The sequence below is a fragment of the Salvelinus namaycush genome, chromosome 1 (genome assembly GCF_016432855.1).
Source record: "Salvelinus namaycush isolate Seneca chromosome 1, SaNama_1.0, whole genome shotgun sequence".
Classification (NCBI taxonomy): Eukaryota; Metazoa; Chordata; class Actinopteri; order Salmoniformes; family Salmonidae; genus Salvelinus; species Salvelinus namaycush.
This window is the reverse complement of record NC_052307.1, coordinates 72,521,682-72,537,816: the sequence shown is the minus strand read 5'-3', so window position 1 is coordinate 72,537,816 and position 16,135 is coordinate 72,521,682. Positions and strand designations below refer to the sequence as shown.

General features: G+C 44.0%; 2 protein-coding genes across 2 annotated transcripts in view; one reads left to right on the top strand and one right to left on the bottom strand.

The window, feature by feature from the left end:
• Positions 1-4,213, top strand: part of LOC120052829 (C-myc promoter-binding protein-like) — a 29,294-nt gene extending 25,081 nt beyond the window's left edge. The window contains exons 11-12 of the mRNA XM_039000007.1: positions 482-546; positions 1,029-4,213. Coding sequence (XP_038855935.1) covers positions 482-546; positions 1,029-1,165 — 202 coding nt within the window. The 3' untranslated portion in view covers positions 1,166-4,213. The remainder of the gene's footprint in view (positions 1-481; positions 547-1,028) is intronic.
• A 5,220-nt stretch (positions 4,214-9,433) lies between these two features.
• LOC120052821 (sodium/potassium/calcium exchanger 1-like) overlaps positions 9,434-16,135 on the bottom strand; it is a 41,329-nt gene continuing 34,627 nt past the window's right edge. The window contains exons 5-9 of the mRNA XM_038999997.1: positions 15,254-15,345; positions 14,560-14,826; positions 14,332-14,421; positions 12,135-12,301; positions 9,434-9,683 (exon numbers count right to left, since the gene is read on the bottom strand). Coding sequence (XP_038855925.1) covers positions 9,434-9,683; positions 12,135-12,301; positions 14,332-14,421; positions 14,560-14,826; positions 15,254-15,345 — 866 coding nt within the window. The remainder of the gene's footprint in view (positions 9,684-12,134; positions 12,302-14,331; positions 14,422-14,559; positions 14,827-15,253; positions 15,346-16,135) is intronic.

Sequence of the window (16,135 nt, the reverse complement as noted above, 5' to 3'; positions counted from 1 at the left end):
TGTGTATGTGACCAATAACATCTGCTGACCATGTGTATGTGACCAATAACATCTGTTAACCATGTGTATGTGACCAATAACATCTACTAACCATGTGTATGTGACCAATAACATCTGCTAACCATGTGTATGTGACCAATAACATCTGCTAACCATGTGTATGTGACCAATAACATATGCTGACCATGTGTATGTGATCAATAACATCTGTTAACCATGTGTATGTGACCAATAACATCTGCTAACCATGTGTATGTGACCAATAACATATGCTGACCATGTGTATGTGACCAATAACATCTGATTTGATTTAAAATCAGTTGGTGTAAGTATAGCAAGGTTTGGAAAAAGGTTAAGGTCAACATTAAGTATCATGAGCCGCTTTGATGTCCAAGACAGCCGGTCGGCATGCTATCTACTGTAACTAGTCTGCTAAATGTCCTCTGTACCATCTCACATCCCTGTGCGCTTCCCTCTGCAGGAGTCTGTACAGAGACATCCTCTTCCTGTGTCTGGTGGCTCTGGGAAAGGACAACATTGACATCGGTAAGTCTGTATTTCATTGTCCTAGTAGTTTCAGAAGTCCTGCAGTGTCTCAACCCATAGAGGTCACCTTGTACGCTGTTGAATGCTCCTGTAGTGTACTCACAGCCAACTGCTCTTCAGGTGTCATCTAGAGGTCACCTCGTACACTGTTGAATGCTCCTGTAGTGTACTCACAGCCAACTGCTCTTCAGGTGTCATCTAGAGGTCACCCCATACACTGTTGAATGCTCCTGTAGTGTACTCACAGCCAACTGCTCTTCAGGTGTCATCTAGAGGTCACCTCGTACACTGTTGAATGCTCCTGTAGTGTACTCACAGCCAACTGCTCTTCAGGTGTCATCTAGAGGTCAATCCATACACTGTTGAATGCTCCTGTAGTGTACTGCAGCGTTTTCACGAGAAGGTCTTCAGTTTAAATGACATTTAAATCAGTGTTAAACATCGATGTGTTAATCTCGTCTCACTCTTTCTCCTCCCTCCAGACGCTTTTGACCGTGAATACAAGATGGCGTACGACCACCTCAGCCCCAACCTGGTGAAGCTGACGCACAACTGCGACCGTCCGCCCAGCGCTGGGGTCATGGAGTGTCGCAAGACCTTCGGAGAGCCCTACCTCTGAACTCTGACCCCTTTACCCCTGACGTGTCACCTCCGACAGACACTTCAGCCTCCACCCGGGCCAGTCACCTCCGTCACTCAGCATAGCACAGCCGTGGGTAGCACACGTGGGTAGGGTTCAAGAGATCTTTGTGTCCATGAAAAGCGCTGTATAAAATCCATGTATTACAACGGTGGCTTTCCCAAAGAGGACTGAGGATTGCTTTAAAGACGAGCTCAGGAATCCCTTTAGAAAGACTTACAGAATGTGTGATGACACGGTGATGTTTTGGGTCGTGTCCGTCACCTGTGAGAGACGTGACGGGGCTGACCAGAGACTAACGGAGCTGGCCGACCAGGGTGTTATTATGTAGTCTTGACTAGTCTCACAAAAGGGATGTTTATAAAATCCCATCTCATCACCTGGTTGTTATAGGTTCTGGACGTACCCCTCTGGATGGATGGAGATTATACTCATTAACGTAACAACGGTTTCACACATTTTGACGTGTTCTATTTCGGGGTACTTATGTTTTTAAGAAATCTTGTACAAATTGTTACATAAAATACAAAATGTACTTTATATACGACAGTAGTAGTAGGGACCTTTTATAAAACAACATTTGTATTATATAGTCAAATTATAGAGACTAATATCAGCAATATTTTACTTAACTTGAATTCTATTTATACAAAGTAAGACTTTTATTTATTTTAGTCTGTTTTATTTGTTTAGCTGGATGTACTGGCTTCATGTCAGGGTGAAACATCCATTCCTCTCCTCCTGTGGTTGATGGATGTACTGGCTTCATGTCAGGTGAAACATCCATTCCTCTCCTCCTGTGGTTGATTGATGTACTGGCTTCATGTCAGGGTGAAACATCCATTCCTCTCCTCCTGTGATTTATGGATGTACTGGCTTCATGTTAGGTGAAACATCCATTCCTCCCCTCCTGTGGTTGATGGATGTACTGGCTTCATGTCAGGTGAAACATCCATTCCTCTCCTCCTGTGGTTGATGGATGTACTGGCTTCATGTCAGGGTGAAACATCCATTCCTCTCCTCCTGTGGTTGATGGATGTACTGGCTTCATGTCAGGGTGAAACATCCATTCCTCTCCTGTGGTTGATGGATGTACTGGCTTCATGTCAGGTGAAACATCCATTCCTCTCCTCCTGTGGTTGATGGATGTACTGGCTTCATGTCAGGTGAAACATCCATTCCTCTCCTCCTGTGGTTGATGGATGTACTGGCTTCATGTCAGGGTGAAACATCCATTCCTCTCCTCCTGTGGTTGATGGATGTACTGGCTTCATGTCAGGGTGAAACATCCATTCCTCTCCTCCTGTGGTTGATGGATGTACTGGCTTCATGTCAGGGTGAAACATCCATTCCTCTCCTCCTGTGGTTGATGGATGTACTGGCTTCATGTCAGGTGAAACATCCATTCCTCTCCTGTGGTTGATGGATGTACTGGCTTCATGTCAGGTGAAACATCCATTCCTCTCCTCCTGTGGTTGATGGATGTACTGGCTTCATGTCAGGTGAAACATCCAATTCCTCTCCTCCTGTGGTTGATGGATGTACTGGCTTCATGTCAGGGTGAAACATCCATTCCTCTCCTCCTGTGGTTGATTGATGTACTGGCTTCATGTCAGGGTGAAACATCCATTCCTCTCCTCCTGTGGTTGATGTCTGTTAGAAAGTTCTAGTAGTATTTACAGTGAGGAGTGTAACTGTCCCTGTTACTGTACCACACTGATGTCCATCGTAAACTGAACTAAGCTGGTTTGAAGTATTGTATCAGTGAGGGCATTCAAAGATTCACTCAAAACAACTAAAGTCGCTTTAAAACTGCCAAAATGTTGCGTTAAATACTTCATTTCCCGCTGCACTTCACAACAAATGTTGTTGTTGACAAGACGTATCCCGAGTATGGATTGATTCGTTTATAAATATCTATTACAGAAATACCCATACTGAGTCAAATACTTTGACGTTTACAAAACTGATTGACCTCTGTTTTTAAAGTAATGTGCGATTGTAAAACTGACTTTGACATCTTTGGCACAACATGCTGTATGAATCGGCTCCTCAGATATCAGTATTAATATCATTAAAGTGGAAGTACCTTTTAAAGTACCTTCGAGTTAAAGTTGGAGTACCTTTTAAAGTACCTTCAAGTTAAAGTGAAGTACCTTTTAAAGTACCTTCAAGTTAAAGTGAAGTACCTTTTAAAGTACCTTCAAGTTAAAGTGAAGTACCTTTTAAAGTACCTTCAAGTTAAAGTGAAGTACCTTTTAAAGTACCTTCAGGTTAAAGTGAAGTACCTTTTAAAGTACCTTCAAGTTAAAGTGAAGTACCTTTTAAAGTACCTTCAGGTTAAAGTGAAGTACCTTTTAAAGTACCTTCAAGTTAAAGTGAAGTACCTTTTAAAGTACCTTCCAGTTAAAGTGAAGTACATTTTAAAGTACCTTCCAGTTAAAGTGAAGTACATTTTAAAGTACCTTCAAGTTGGAGTACCTTCAAGTTAAAGTGAAGTACCTTTTAAAGTACCTTCAAGTTAAAGTGAAGTACCTTTTAAAGTACCTTCCAGTTAAAGTGAAGTACCTTTTAAAGTACCTTCAAGTTAAAGTGAAGTACATTTTAAAGTACCTTCAAGTTGGAGTACCTTTGGGACCTCTGTGTACTGTTAAGAACATGTAGTTACCCTTTTGATAAATGGAGGGAATATTGCTACACGACAGTAGGTTCCGTGTTTCATGTCCTTTCATATTCTCTGTACTTCCTGTACGTGTGGGCCTCTCTTCAGGTGTTATAAACTGTGAATAGTGGGGTTATGACAGGGAATTTACAAGGAAAGGGTGGGTTGTTCAATAGTTTTGAGGTAACTGTCTGTTCCCCTTCAAAAAACTTTTTTAGATTTTAATTTATGTGTTTTAGAACCAAAAAAGAATCTTCCAAAACGGTACGATGGTACAGTGTATATACTGAACAAAAATATAAACGCAACATGTAAAGTGTTGGTCCCATGTTTCATGAGCTGAAATAAAAGATCCCAGAAATGTTCCATACGCACAAAAAGCTTATTTCTCTCAAATCAAATTTTGCGCACAAATTTGTTTACATCCAAATTTGTTTATCCTTTGCCAAGATAACCCAAATCAAGAAGCTGATTAAACAGCATGATCATTACACAAGTGCACCTTGTGCTGGGGACAATTAAAGGCCACTCTAAAATGTGCAGTTTTGTCACACAACAGAATGCCACAGATACCTCAAGTTTTGAGGGAGCGTGCAATTTGCATGCTGACTGCAGGAATGTCCAACCGAGCTGTTTCCAGAGAATTGAATGTTCATTTCTCTACCGTAAGCCGCCTCCAACATAATTTCAGAGACTTTGGCAGTACATCCAACCGGCCTCACAACCACAGACCACATGTAACCACGCCAGTCCAGGACCTCCACATCCGGCTTCTTCACCTGCGGGATCGTCTGAGGAGGAGGAGGGGGGTGCTGAAGAGTATTTCTGTCTGTAATAAAACCCTTTTGTGGGGAAAAAAATTATTCTGATTGGCTGAACCTGGCTCCCCAGTGGGTGGACTTGGCTTGCAAGTGGGTGGGTCTATGCCCTCCCAGGCCCACCCATGGCTGCGCCGCTGCCCAGTCATGTGAAATACATAGATTAGAGGCCTAATGATCTTTATTTGAATTGACTGATTCCCTTCTATGAACTGTAACTCAGTAAAACCTTTGAAAGTGTTGCATGTTGCGTTTTATATTTTAGTTCAGTCTAGTTCTGTTAGGAGCTATAAATCTAGAGTTGGGCTTCAGTAAGAATGATTCGTACCATTGATGTGTAGGTGAGTCTAGAGTTGGGCTTCAGTAAGAATGATTCATACCATTGATGTGTAGGTGAGTCTAGAGTTGGGCTTCAGTAAGAATGATTCGTACCATTGATGTGTAGGTGAGTCTAGAGTTGGGCTTCAGTAAGAAGGATTCGTACCATTGATGTGTAGGTGAGTCTAGAGTTGGGCTTCAGTAAGAAGGATTCGTACCATTGATGTGTAGGTGAGTCTAGAGTTGGGCTTCAGTAAGAATGATTCATACCATTGATGTGTAGGTGAGTCTAGAGTTGGGCTTCAGTAAGAATGATTCGTACCATTGATGTGTAGGTGAGTCTAGAGTTGGGCTTCAGTAAGAATGATTCATACCATTGATGTGTAGGTGAGTCTAGAGTTGGGCTTCAGTAAGAATGATTCATACCATTGATGTGTAGGTGAGTCTAGAGTTGGGCTTCAGTAAGAATGATTCATACCATTGATGTGTAGGTGAGTCTAGAGTTGGGCTTCAGTAAGAATGATTCATACCATTGATGTGTAGGTGAGTCTAGAGTTGGGCTTCAGTAAGAATGATTCGTACCATTGATGTGTAGGTGAGTCTAGAGTTGGGCTTCAGTAAGAATGATTCATACCATTGATGTGTAGGTGAGTCTAGAGTTGGGCTTCAGTAAGAATGATTCGTACCATTGATGTGTAGGTGAGTCTAGAGTTGGGCTTCAGTAAGAATGATTCATACAATTTTGGAATTTGGTTAACTTTCTAAATCGACCAATTTGAAATGGAATTGAGCCCGTACCCTGACTGAGTCCCTGCAGCAGTCACAAGTTGTAATTTCCCAAAGCGGAGGCCAGTTCAGCTCTGGTTTCTAACCCACGTTAAGGACGTCAGGCCCGACACAACGTACCGACCTCCGATAACTTGATACGTCCTCTAACGTTTTAGATATGATCCTATGTCTAGGTTCATCTATATACACGTGTTCTGTTCTTCTTCCATACAAGGTGCTATGTGAGTAACAACCTACGTTTGGGTTCATTGTTCAGCAGCACAAAGGAATGTTCCGTTGGCACATCACCTGCAGTCAAAACCGTTTTTGGGGGGGGGGGGGGATGAAAATAAGTGGTTGAAGTAGCAGGACGTCGGTGGCTATGATGACATGGCTGTTTATACCCGGCCTGTTATACTGATGATACCAAGGTCAGCCTTTGGCGATGTATTTGTCTTCAGTTCATTTTACATCATGTCTGGGGATTTTATGTGTGTGGGGGGGGGGGGGGGGGGGGGAAGAGGTGTACACCTGAACATAGATTATAATGCTTTCAGTTGTCTGAGTGGAGAACAACCGTTGAGTCCACTTGACCAGGTAAACACTTGAAAATCCTCCCGGGTTTACAGTACGCAGCAACATCTCTCTCTCGCCAGGGAAAATACTTCCAACTCAGAATGAAATCCTTGAAGTACCTGTATGACATCATAATGTCCCCCCTTTTAACAGATACGTTAAACACCTATCCTGGCCGACTACAATGTAGACGGAAACGTCACCAGTCATCTTACGAGTGACCGGTGAGGCACACCGGTGACCTGAAATTACAATGTAACAACAGACTGATGTCATTGGCTAGAAGAGGACCTCTGTCAAGAAGGGTCCAATGAGAGCTGGCCACTTCAATGATTGACAGCTGAGAGCACCAATCGCAGAATAGCGCTACTATGCAAACATGAAACGGACGTTGCTATTTTGAACGCTAAAGATTGTTACCAACCAACTAAGCGGTTTATTAAGAGAGACCTGGACTGTCAAAAAAATATCACTCATGAATATCAGCAGTGTGAACAGTTTTAAATCGGTTTTGTTGTCGATCTCTGCAGATGAAGGGTTCTATTCAATCCGCGTGGCGGAAGTTCAGTTTTGCAGGGTGATTGAAATGTAAAGGCTGTGTTCCTGCTTTAGCAGAGACTGCATTGATGGTAAACGCTGCGTATGGCCGCTCCATGGGGAAATGACCTTTACATTCCAATCACAGAATCTACAGACTGAATAGAGCTCTAGAAGGTTACTAGTCATTGTAGAAGGTTAATGTCCAAACAAAATATTTATTTTCTATTTAGGTCAATGTATAATATTTGATCTGCTCTTTGTAGAGAAGACATTTTATAAAATGTCCCTAGTATTGTTTTACAGCTCTGTACGACGGGTCTGTGGATCTGATGATGAGATGAATCATGTACTGTTTGACTGGATCATCAGAGTTGTCTCTGACTGGAAATAAAATCACTTCTACCCGTGGCCAATCGTGTGTGTTTCTACACAGGGATTAAATCACGTCTGAGATGGATGTTTACACCGACATCCACAGCCTTGACAGCGAACGCCGGGGGGGGGAAAATGACCTTTGAAAGACACATTGTCAACAACACACTTTGTTGTATATATTTGTTTCATAATACACCTTTTGATTGAATCCTGGCTTCAGTTTTAAATGACCCCAGAACATTTGTTTTCATAGAACATAATTAACCAATCAACACCTTTTATTGAATATTATTTTAAAAAAGGATTTAATTGCAGCATGGATTGTAAGTACAACATATGAATAGTTTACTATACATCAATACATTCTCTTTGCATCCATCTGAACCACACAAGTGTATTGCATACATACATAACACATGACACTACAACGCTGACAGTTAATGTAATAATGGTTACATATGGGTCGTGTACCTGAACTACACCATTCCTGGGTTAAAGGTTACATATGGGTCGTGTACCTGAACTACACCATTCCTGGGTTTTCTAGACACAGAATCATTTACATGAGAACTCAAAAGCTGCTGTACCTCTCTGCACCTGATAAACCAGTTTTTTGTTGTCGGTTTTTTTTACTCTAAAAGAAATGGCTGTATTGACATTTTTTTTACATGGATGAACACTAAAATGGATGTGTGTGTGTGGCTGGACAACTTCTACAATTACTGAGTCTCTCTTCAGTAGTTGTGGACAGACAACCTCTACTGCTGCACGTCAGTTCTGATAAGAGTCTCTCTTCAGTAGTTGTGGACAGACAACCTCTACTGCTGCACGTCAGTTCTGATAAGAGTCTCTCTTCAGTAGTTGTGGACAGACAACCTCTACTGCTGCACGTCAGTTCTGGTGAAAGAGACCAGAAATAGTCCAACCATGGAGGTGTCCACTGATTCAACAATACCTGGCTCAACATAGACAACACAATCCCCTCTGTCAACAGTAACACTAGGGAATCCCCTCTGTCAACAGTAACACTGGGGAATCCCCTCTGTCAACAGTAACACTGGGGAATCCCCTCTGTCAACAGTAACACTAGGGAATCCCCTCTGTCAACAGTAACACTAGGGAATCCCCTCTGTCAACAGTAACACTGGGGAATCCCCTCTGTCAACAGTAACACTGGGGAATCCCCTCTGTCAACAGTAACACTGGGGAATCCCCTCTGTCAACAGTAACACTGGGGAATCCCCTCTGTCAACAGTAACACTAGGGAATCCCCTCTGTCAACAGTAACACTGGGGAATCCCCTCTGTCAACAGTAACACTAGGGAATCCCCTCTGTCAACAGTAACACTGGGGAATCCCCTCTGTCAACAGTAACACTAGGGAATCCCCTCTGTCAACAGTAACACTGGGGAATCCCCTCTGTCAACAGTAACACTAGGGAATCCCCTCTGTCAACAGTAACACTAGGGAATCCCCTCTGTCAACAGTAACACTGGGGAATCCCCTCTGTCAACAGTAACACTAGGGAATCCCCTCTGTCAACAGTAACACTAGGGAATCCCCTCTGTCAACAGTAACACTAGGGAATCCCCTCTGTCAACAGTAACACTAGGGAATCCCCTCTGTCAACAGTAACACTGGGGAATCCCCTCTGTCAACAGTAACACTGGGGAATCCCCTCTGTCAACAGTAACACTGGGGAATCCCCTCTGTCAACAGTAACACTGGGGAATCCCCTCTGTCAACAGTAACACTAGGGAATCCCCTCTGTCAACAGTAACACTGGGGAATCCCCTCTGTCAACAGTAACACTGGGGAATCCCCTCTGTCAACAGTAACACTGGGGAATCCCCTCTGTCAACAGTAACACTGGGGAATCCCCTCTGTCAACAGTAACACTGGGGAATCCCCTCTGTCAACAGTAACACTGGGGAATCCCCTCTGTCAACAGTAACACTGGGGAATCCCCTCCCTATACTGTGACAGCCGTGAATGTTAGTGACTGACAACGACACAGTTGGGCGGTGATTATTTAAATGACTTCCTGACACGCCTTTTTTTCCCTCCCTCCTCATTGTAGTACGATGTACTACAATACCCATAATGCTCTGTACAGTACAACATATTCAGTTTCATCTGAAAAAAAAAAAACATTCCTGAAGCTAACATAATGGTGTCTGACCTCTGACCTCAGATGGAGACGGGGCAGATAATAACACGGTCCTCCAGCATCACACTGAGCACCAGGAACACGAAGTAAAGCATGAACATGGTGAGGCCCAGAACACGGCTCATCTTCCACCGACACGCCGCGATGCTGACGATGACGAAGAGGAGCATGACGAAGAGGAGCACGATGGCACAGAACAGACCGTTGGAGTTCACCGCCACCGGTACACCGCCTTGCATCGCCGAGAAGATCAACCATGGGACGGGCAGGCTGGAGTGATGTAGAGAGGGGGAGTGAGAGACAGAGAGAGGAGGGGTGGAGGAAGAGGGATGTAGAGAGGGAGAGAGAGAGAGGAGGGATGGAGACAGGGGGATGTAGAGAGTGAGAGGAGGGGTGGAGGCAGAGGGATGTAGAGAGTGAGAGACAGGGAGAGAGGAGGGGTGGAGACAGGGATGTAGAGAGTGAGAGACAGAGAGAGAGGAGGGGTGGAGACAGAGGGAGATAAACAATCACTTTTGAGAGTAGTAACAAAAAGTGCCTTGATCGTTTACTACAGACAACGGTACACAGTTCATAGTGATATCTCGGTAGTGATAGTGGTCTATACTAACCCCATAGTGATATCTCTGTAGTGATAGTGGTCTATACTAACCCCATAGTGATATCTCTGTAGTGATAGTGGTCTATACTAACCCCATAGTGATATCTCTGTAGTTACAGTGGTCTATACTAACCCCATAGTGATATCTCTGTAGTGATAGTGGTCTATACTAACCCCATAGTGATATCTCTGTAGTGATAGTGGTCTATACTAACCCCATAGTGATATCTCTGTAGTTACAGTGGTCTATACTAACCCCATAGTGATATCTCTGTAGTGATAGTGGTCTATACTAACCCCATAGTGATATCTCTGTAGTTACAGTGGTCTATACTAACCCCATAGTGATATCTCTGTAGTTACAGTGGTCTATAGTAACCCCATAGTGATATCTCTGTAGTTACAGTGGTCTATACTAACCCCATAGTGATATCTCTGTAGTTACAGTGGTCTATACTAACCCCATAGTGAAATCTCTGTAGTTACAGTGGTCTATACTAACCCCCATAGTGATATCTCTGTAGTGATAGTGGTCTATACTAACCCCCATAGTGATATCTCTGTAGTTACAGTGGTCTATACTAACCCCCATAGTGATATCTCTGTAGTTACAGTGGTCTATACTAACCCCATAGTGATATCTCTGTAGTTACAGTGGTCTATACTAACCCCATAGTGATATCTCTGTAGTTACAGTGGTCTATACTAACCCCATAGTGATATCTCTGTAGTGATAGTGGTCTATACTAACCCCCATAGTGATATCTCTGTAGTGATAGTGGTCTATACTAACCCCCATAGTGATATCTCTGTAGTTACAGTGGTCTATACTAACCCCATAGTGATATCTCTGTAGTGATAGTGGTCTATACTAACCCCATAGTGATATCTCTGTAGTTACAGTGGTCTATACTAACCCCCATAGTGATATCTCTGTAGTTACAGTGGTCTATACTAACCCCATAGTGATATCTCTGTAGTGATAGTGGTCTATACTAACCCCATAGTGATATCTCTGTAGTTACAGTGGTCTATACTAACCCCCATAGTGATATCTCTGTAGTTACAGTGGTCTATACTAACCCCCATAGTGATATCTCTGTAGTTACAGTGGTCTATACTAACCCCCATAGTGATATCTCTGTAGTGATAGTGGTCTATACTAACCCCCATAGTGATATCTCTGTAGTGATAGTGGTCTATACTAACCCCATAGTGATATCTCTGTAGTTACAGTGGTCTATACTAACCCCATAGTGATATCTCTGTAGTGATAGTGGTCTATACTAACCCCCATAGTGATATCTCTGTAGTTACAGTGGTCTATACTAACCCCATAGTGATATCTCTGTAGTGATAGTGGTCTATACTAACCCCATAGTGATATCTCTGTAGTTACAGTGGTCTATACTAACCCCATAGTGATATCTCTGTAGTGATAGTGGTCTATACTAACCCCCATAGTGATATCTCTGTAGTTACAGTGGTCTATACTAACCCCCATAGTGATATCTCTGTAGTGATAGTGGTCTATACTAACCCCCATAGTGATATCTCTGTAGTTACAGTGGTCTATACTAACCCCATAGTGATATCTCTGTAGTGATAGTGGTCTATACTAACCCCCATAGTGATATCTCTGTAGTGATAGTGGTCTATACTAACCCCATAGTGATATCTCTGTAGTGATAGTGGTCTATACTAACCCCATAGTGATATCTCTGTAGTTACAGTGGTCTATACTAACCCCATAGTGATATCTCTGTAGTGATAGTGGTCTATACTAACCCCATAGTGATATCTCTGTAGTTACAGTGGTCTATACTAACCCCCATAGTGATATCTCTGTAGTTACAGTGGTCTATACTAACCCCCATAGTGATATCTCTGTAGTGATAGTGGTCTATACTAACCCCCATAGTGATATCTCTGTAGTGATAGTGGTCTATACTAACCCCATAGTGATATCTCTGTAGTTACAGTGGTCTATACTAACCCCATAGTGATATCTCTGTAGTTACAGTGGTCTATACTAACCCCCATAGTGATATCTCTGTAGTTACAGTGGTCTATACTAACCCCATAGTGATATCTCTGTAGTTACAGTGGTCTATACTAACCCCATAGTGATATCGAAGATGTTGGATCCCACTGAGCTGGACACAGCCATGTCTCCCAGTCCTTTACGGGCCACGATGACACTAGTGATGAGGTCAGGGATGGAGGTGCCTGCTGCCAGGATGGTCAGGCCCATGATCTCCTCTGAGATGCCTATGGTCTCCCCCACCTAGGGAGCCAGCAGTCAATCAACCAATCAGTCTCACCCAGTCAATACATCAATCAAAATGTAATTCATAGACAAATACATAGCACATACGTTGTTCATCCCGAGTGGAGACGGAGGCCAGGATTCAACCAGACCAGCGTTAACCCAAGATAACCGGAGCTCATCATTGCTTTTGTTTATAGTAGGTGGTGTCGGAAGTGTTACTGCGTTGGAGATGTCAAAACCCCAAGAGGCTCCCGACGTTATACCTATCTTTAGCCCTATCGTTATACCTATCGTTAGCCCTATCGTTATACCTATCGTTAGCCCTATCGTTATACCTATCTTTAGCCCTATCTTTAGCCTTATCGTTAGCCCTATCGTTATATCTATCGTTAGCCCTATCGTTATATCTATCATTAGCCCTATCGTTATATCTATCGTTAGCCCTATCGTTAGCCCTATCGTTAGGCCTATCGTTAGGCCTATCGTTAGGCCTATCGTTAGCCCTATCGTTAGCCCTGTCGTTATACCTATCGTTAGCCCTGTCGTTATACCTATCGTTAGCACTGTCGTTATACCTATCGTTATACCTATCGTTAGCCCTGTCGTTAGCCCTATCGTTATACCTATCGTTAGCCCTATCGTTAGCCCTATCGTTAGGGCTATCATTATGCCTATCGTTATGCCATATCGTTAGCCCTATCGTTAGCCCTATCGTTAGCCCTATCGTTAGCCCTATCGTTATGCCCTATCGTTATGCCCTATCGTTATGCCTATCATTGGCCCTATCGTTATACCTATCGTTAGTCCTGTCTTTGGCCCTATCGTTGGCCCTATCGTTAGCCCTATCGTTATGCCCTATCGTTATGCCCTATCGTTAGCCCTATCGTTAGTCCTGTCATTAGCCCTATCGTTAGTCCTGTCGTTAGCCCTATCGTTAGCCCTATCGTTAGCCCTATCGGTATACCTATCGTTAGCCCTATCGTTATACCTATCGTTTGCCTTATCGTTAGCCCTATCGTTATATCTATCGTTAGCCCTATCGTTATATCTATCGTTAGCCCTATCATTATATCTATCGTTAGCCCTATCGTTAGCCCTATCGTTATATCTATCATTAGCCCTATCGTTATATCTATCGTTAGCCCTATCGTTAGCCCTATTGTTAGCCCTATTGTTAGCCCTATCGTTAGCCCTGTCGTTATACCTGTCGTTATACCTATCGTTAGCACTGTCGTTATACCTATCGTTATACCTATCGTTAGCCCTGTCGTTAGCCCTATCGTTATACCTATCGTTAGCCCTATCGTTAGCCCTATCGTTAGGGCTATCGTTATGCCTATCGTTATGCCATATCGTTAGCCCTATCGTTAGCCCTATCGTTAGCCCTATCGTTAGCCCTATCGTTATGCCCTATCGTTATGCCCTATCGTTATGCCCTATCGTTATGCCTATCATTGGCCCTATCGTTATACCTATCGTTAGTCCTGTCTTTGGCCCTATCGTTGGCCCTATCGTTAGCCCTATCGTTATGCCCTATCGTTAGCCCTATCGTTAGTCCTGTCGTTAGCCCTGTCGTTAGTCCTGTCGTTAGCCCTATCGTTAGTCCTGTCGTTAGCCCTATCGTTAGCCCTGTCGTTAGCCCTATCGTTAGCCCTGTCGTTAGACCCATCGTTAGACCCTTCGTTAGACCCATCGTTAGACCCATCGTTAGACCCATCGTTAGACCCATCGTTAGACCCATCGTTAGACCCATCGTTAGACCCATCGTTAGACCAATCGTTAGACCCATCGTTAGACCCATCGTTAGACCCATCGTTAGACCCATCTTGGACATTGCCATTGCCATGGGTGTGTCTGTTACCTCGGGTGTGTCTGTTACCTCGGGTGTGTCTGTTACCCCGGGTGTGTCTGTTACCTCGGGTCTGTCTGTTACCTCGGGTTATCGCTGATCTGATTAAATCCTGGCCTGAGTCAAAGAAGCTCTGAACTAATAGTTTGTAAACAAGATGGAAGTCATGTGATGTAAAATCCAACCAGAGGGATACCTGATGTGCCCACCAGACCATTAGATAGGAGAACACAGCGATCCACGTGATGGAACCAATAAACGTCATGGCAAAGTATTTTCTGGAAGCCTGAGGAAGAACTCACAGGAAGCTCATATCAGCATATATTAGAAGATATTTTGTGTTCTACATTTTGGCCACTTTGCAGGACACAAACACAGTACAGAAATGGCGTGAATGTAACACAGAAATGTAGGTGATACGTACCGGGTTGCGTACGTCGGGCACAGTGAGCCACAGAGGGAACACTATCGGTAGGAGAAACAGATATGTGGCCTGTTTACGTCTGGTGTCTGGCCATTCTAACGACAGAGGTTCCTCATTCTCTTCACCCTCTTCCTCTTCTTTATTTTCCTCATCATCATCATCGTCTTCATCATCCTCATCTTCCTCATCCTCGCTCTCTTCTTCGCTCTCGTCCTCCTCACCGCTGTCTGAGCCGTCGGATCCCCCTGCGCCCGCTGGGCCCTGGTCCTAGTGAAGAGAGAGGGAGAGAGGGAGAGAGAGAAGGGTCGTGGTGGGTAGAGTAGTGTTATGAATTAACTCTCTCCTATCTCTCTCCACCCTCTCTCTCTCTCCTCTCTCCCCTCTCTCTCCTCTCTCTACCGTCTGAGTCTGACGGGCCTGGTTTCTCCTATCTCCCCTCTCTCTCCTCTCTCTCCTCTCTCTACCGTCTGTGTCTCTGACGGGCCTGGTTTCTCCCCTCTCCCCTCTCTCCCCTATCTCCCCTCTCCTCTCTCCCCTCCCTCCTCTCTCTCCTCTCTCTCCTCTCTCCACCGTCTGAGTCTCTGACGGGCCTGGTTTCTCCCCTCTCCCCTCTCTCCCCTCTCTCCTCTCTCTCCTCTCTCTCCCCTCTCTCCCCTCTCTCCTCTCCTCTCTCTCCTCTCTCTCCTCTCTCTACCGTCTGTGTCTCTGACGGGCCTGGTTTCTCCTCTTCTTTAGGTGTGGTCTGGGAGGTCGAGGGTTCGGCCTGCTCAGTCTTCTCAGGTCCAGCTGAAAACAGACAGACATAAGACACAACCAATAAGCAACATGTCAGATGTTTACCTTTACATGTTAGTCATCTAGCAGACTCTCTGATCCAGAGCCACTTACAGTAGTGAGTCATTTAACAGACTCTCTGATCCAGAGCCACTTACAGTAGTGAGTCATTTAACAGACTCTCTTATCCAGAGAGACTTACAGTAGTGAGTCATTTAACAGACTCTCTTATCCAGAGCCACTACAGTAGTGAGTCATTTAGCAGACTCTCTGATCCAGAGCCACTTACAGTAGTGAGTCATTTAACAGACTCTCTTATCCAGAGAGAATTACAGTAGAGTCATTTATCAAACTCTCTTATCCAGAGAGACTTACAGTAGTGAGTCATTTAACAGACTCTCTTATCCAGAGAGACTTACAGTAGTGAGTCATTTAACAGACTCTCTTATCCAGAGCCACTACAGTAGTGAGTCATTTAGCAGACTCTCTGATCCAGAGCCACTTACAGTAGTGAGTCATTTAACAGACTCTCTGATCCAGAGCCACTTACAGTAGTGAGTCATTTAGCAGACTCTCTGATCCAGAGCCACTTACAGTAGTGAGTCATTTAGCAGACTCTCTGATCCAGAGCCACTTACAGTAGTGAGTCATTTAGCAGACTCTCTGATCCAGAGCCACTTACAGTAGTGAGTCATTTAGCAGACTCTCTGATCCAGAGCCACTTACAGTAGTGAGTCATTTAACAGACTCTCTTATCCAGAGAGACTTACAGTAGTGAGTCATTTAACAGACTCTCTTATCC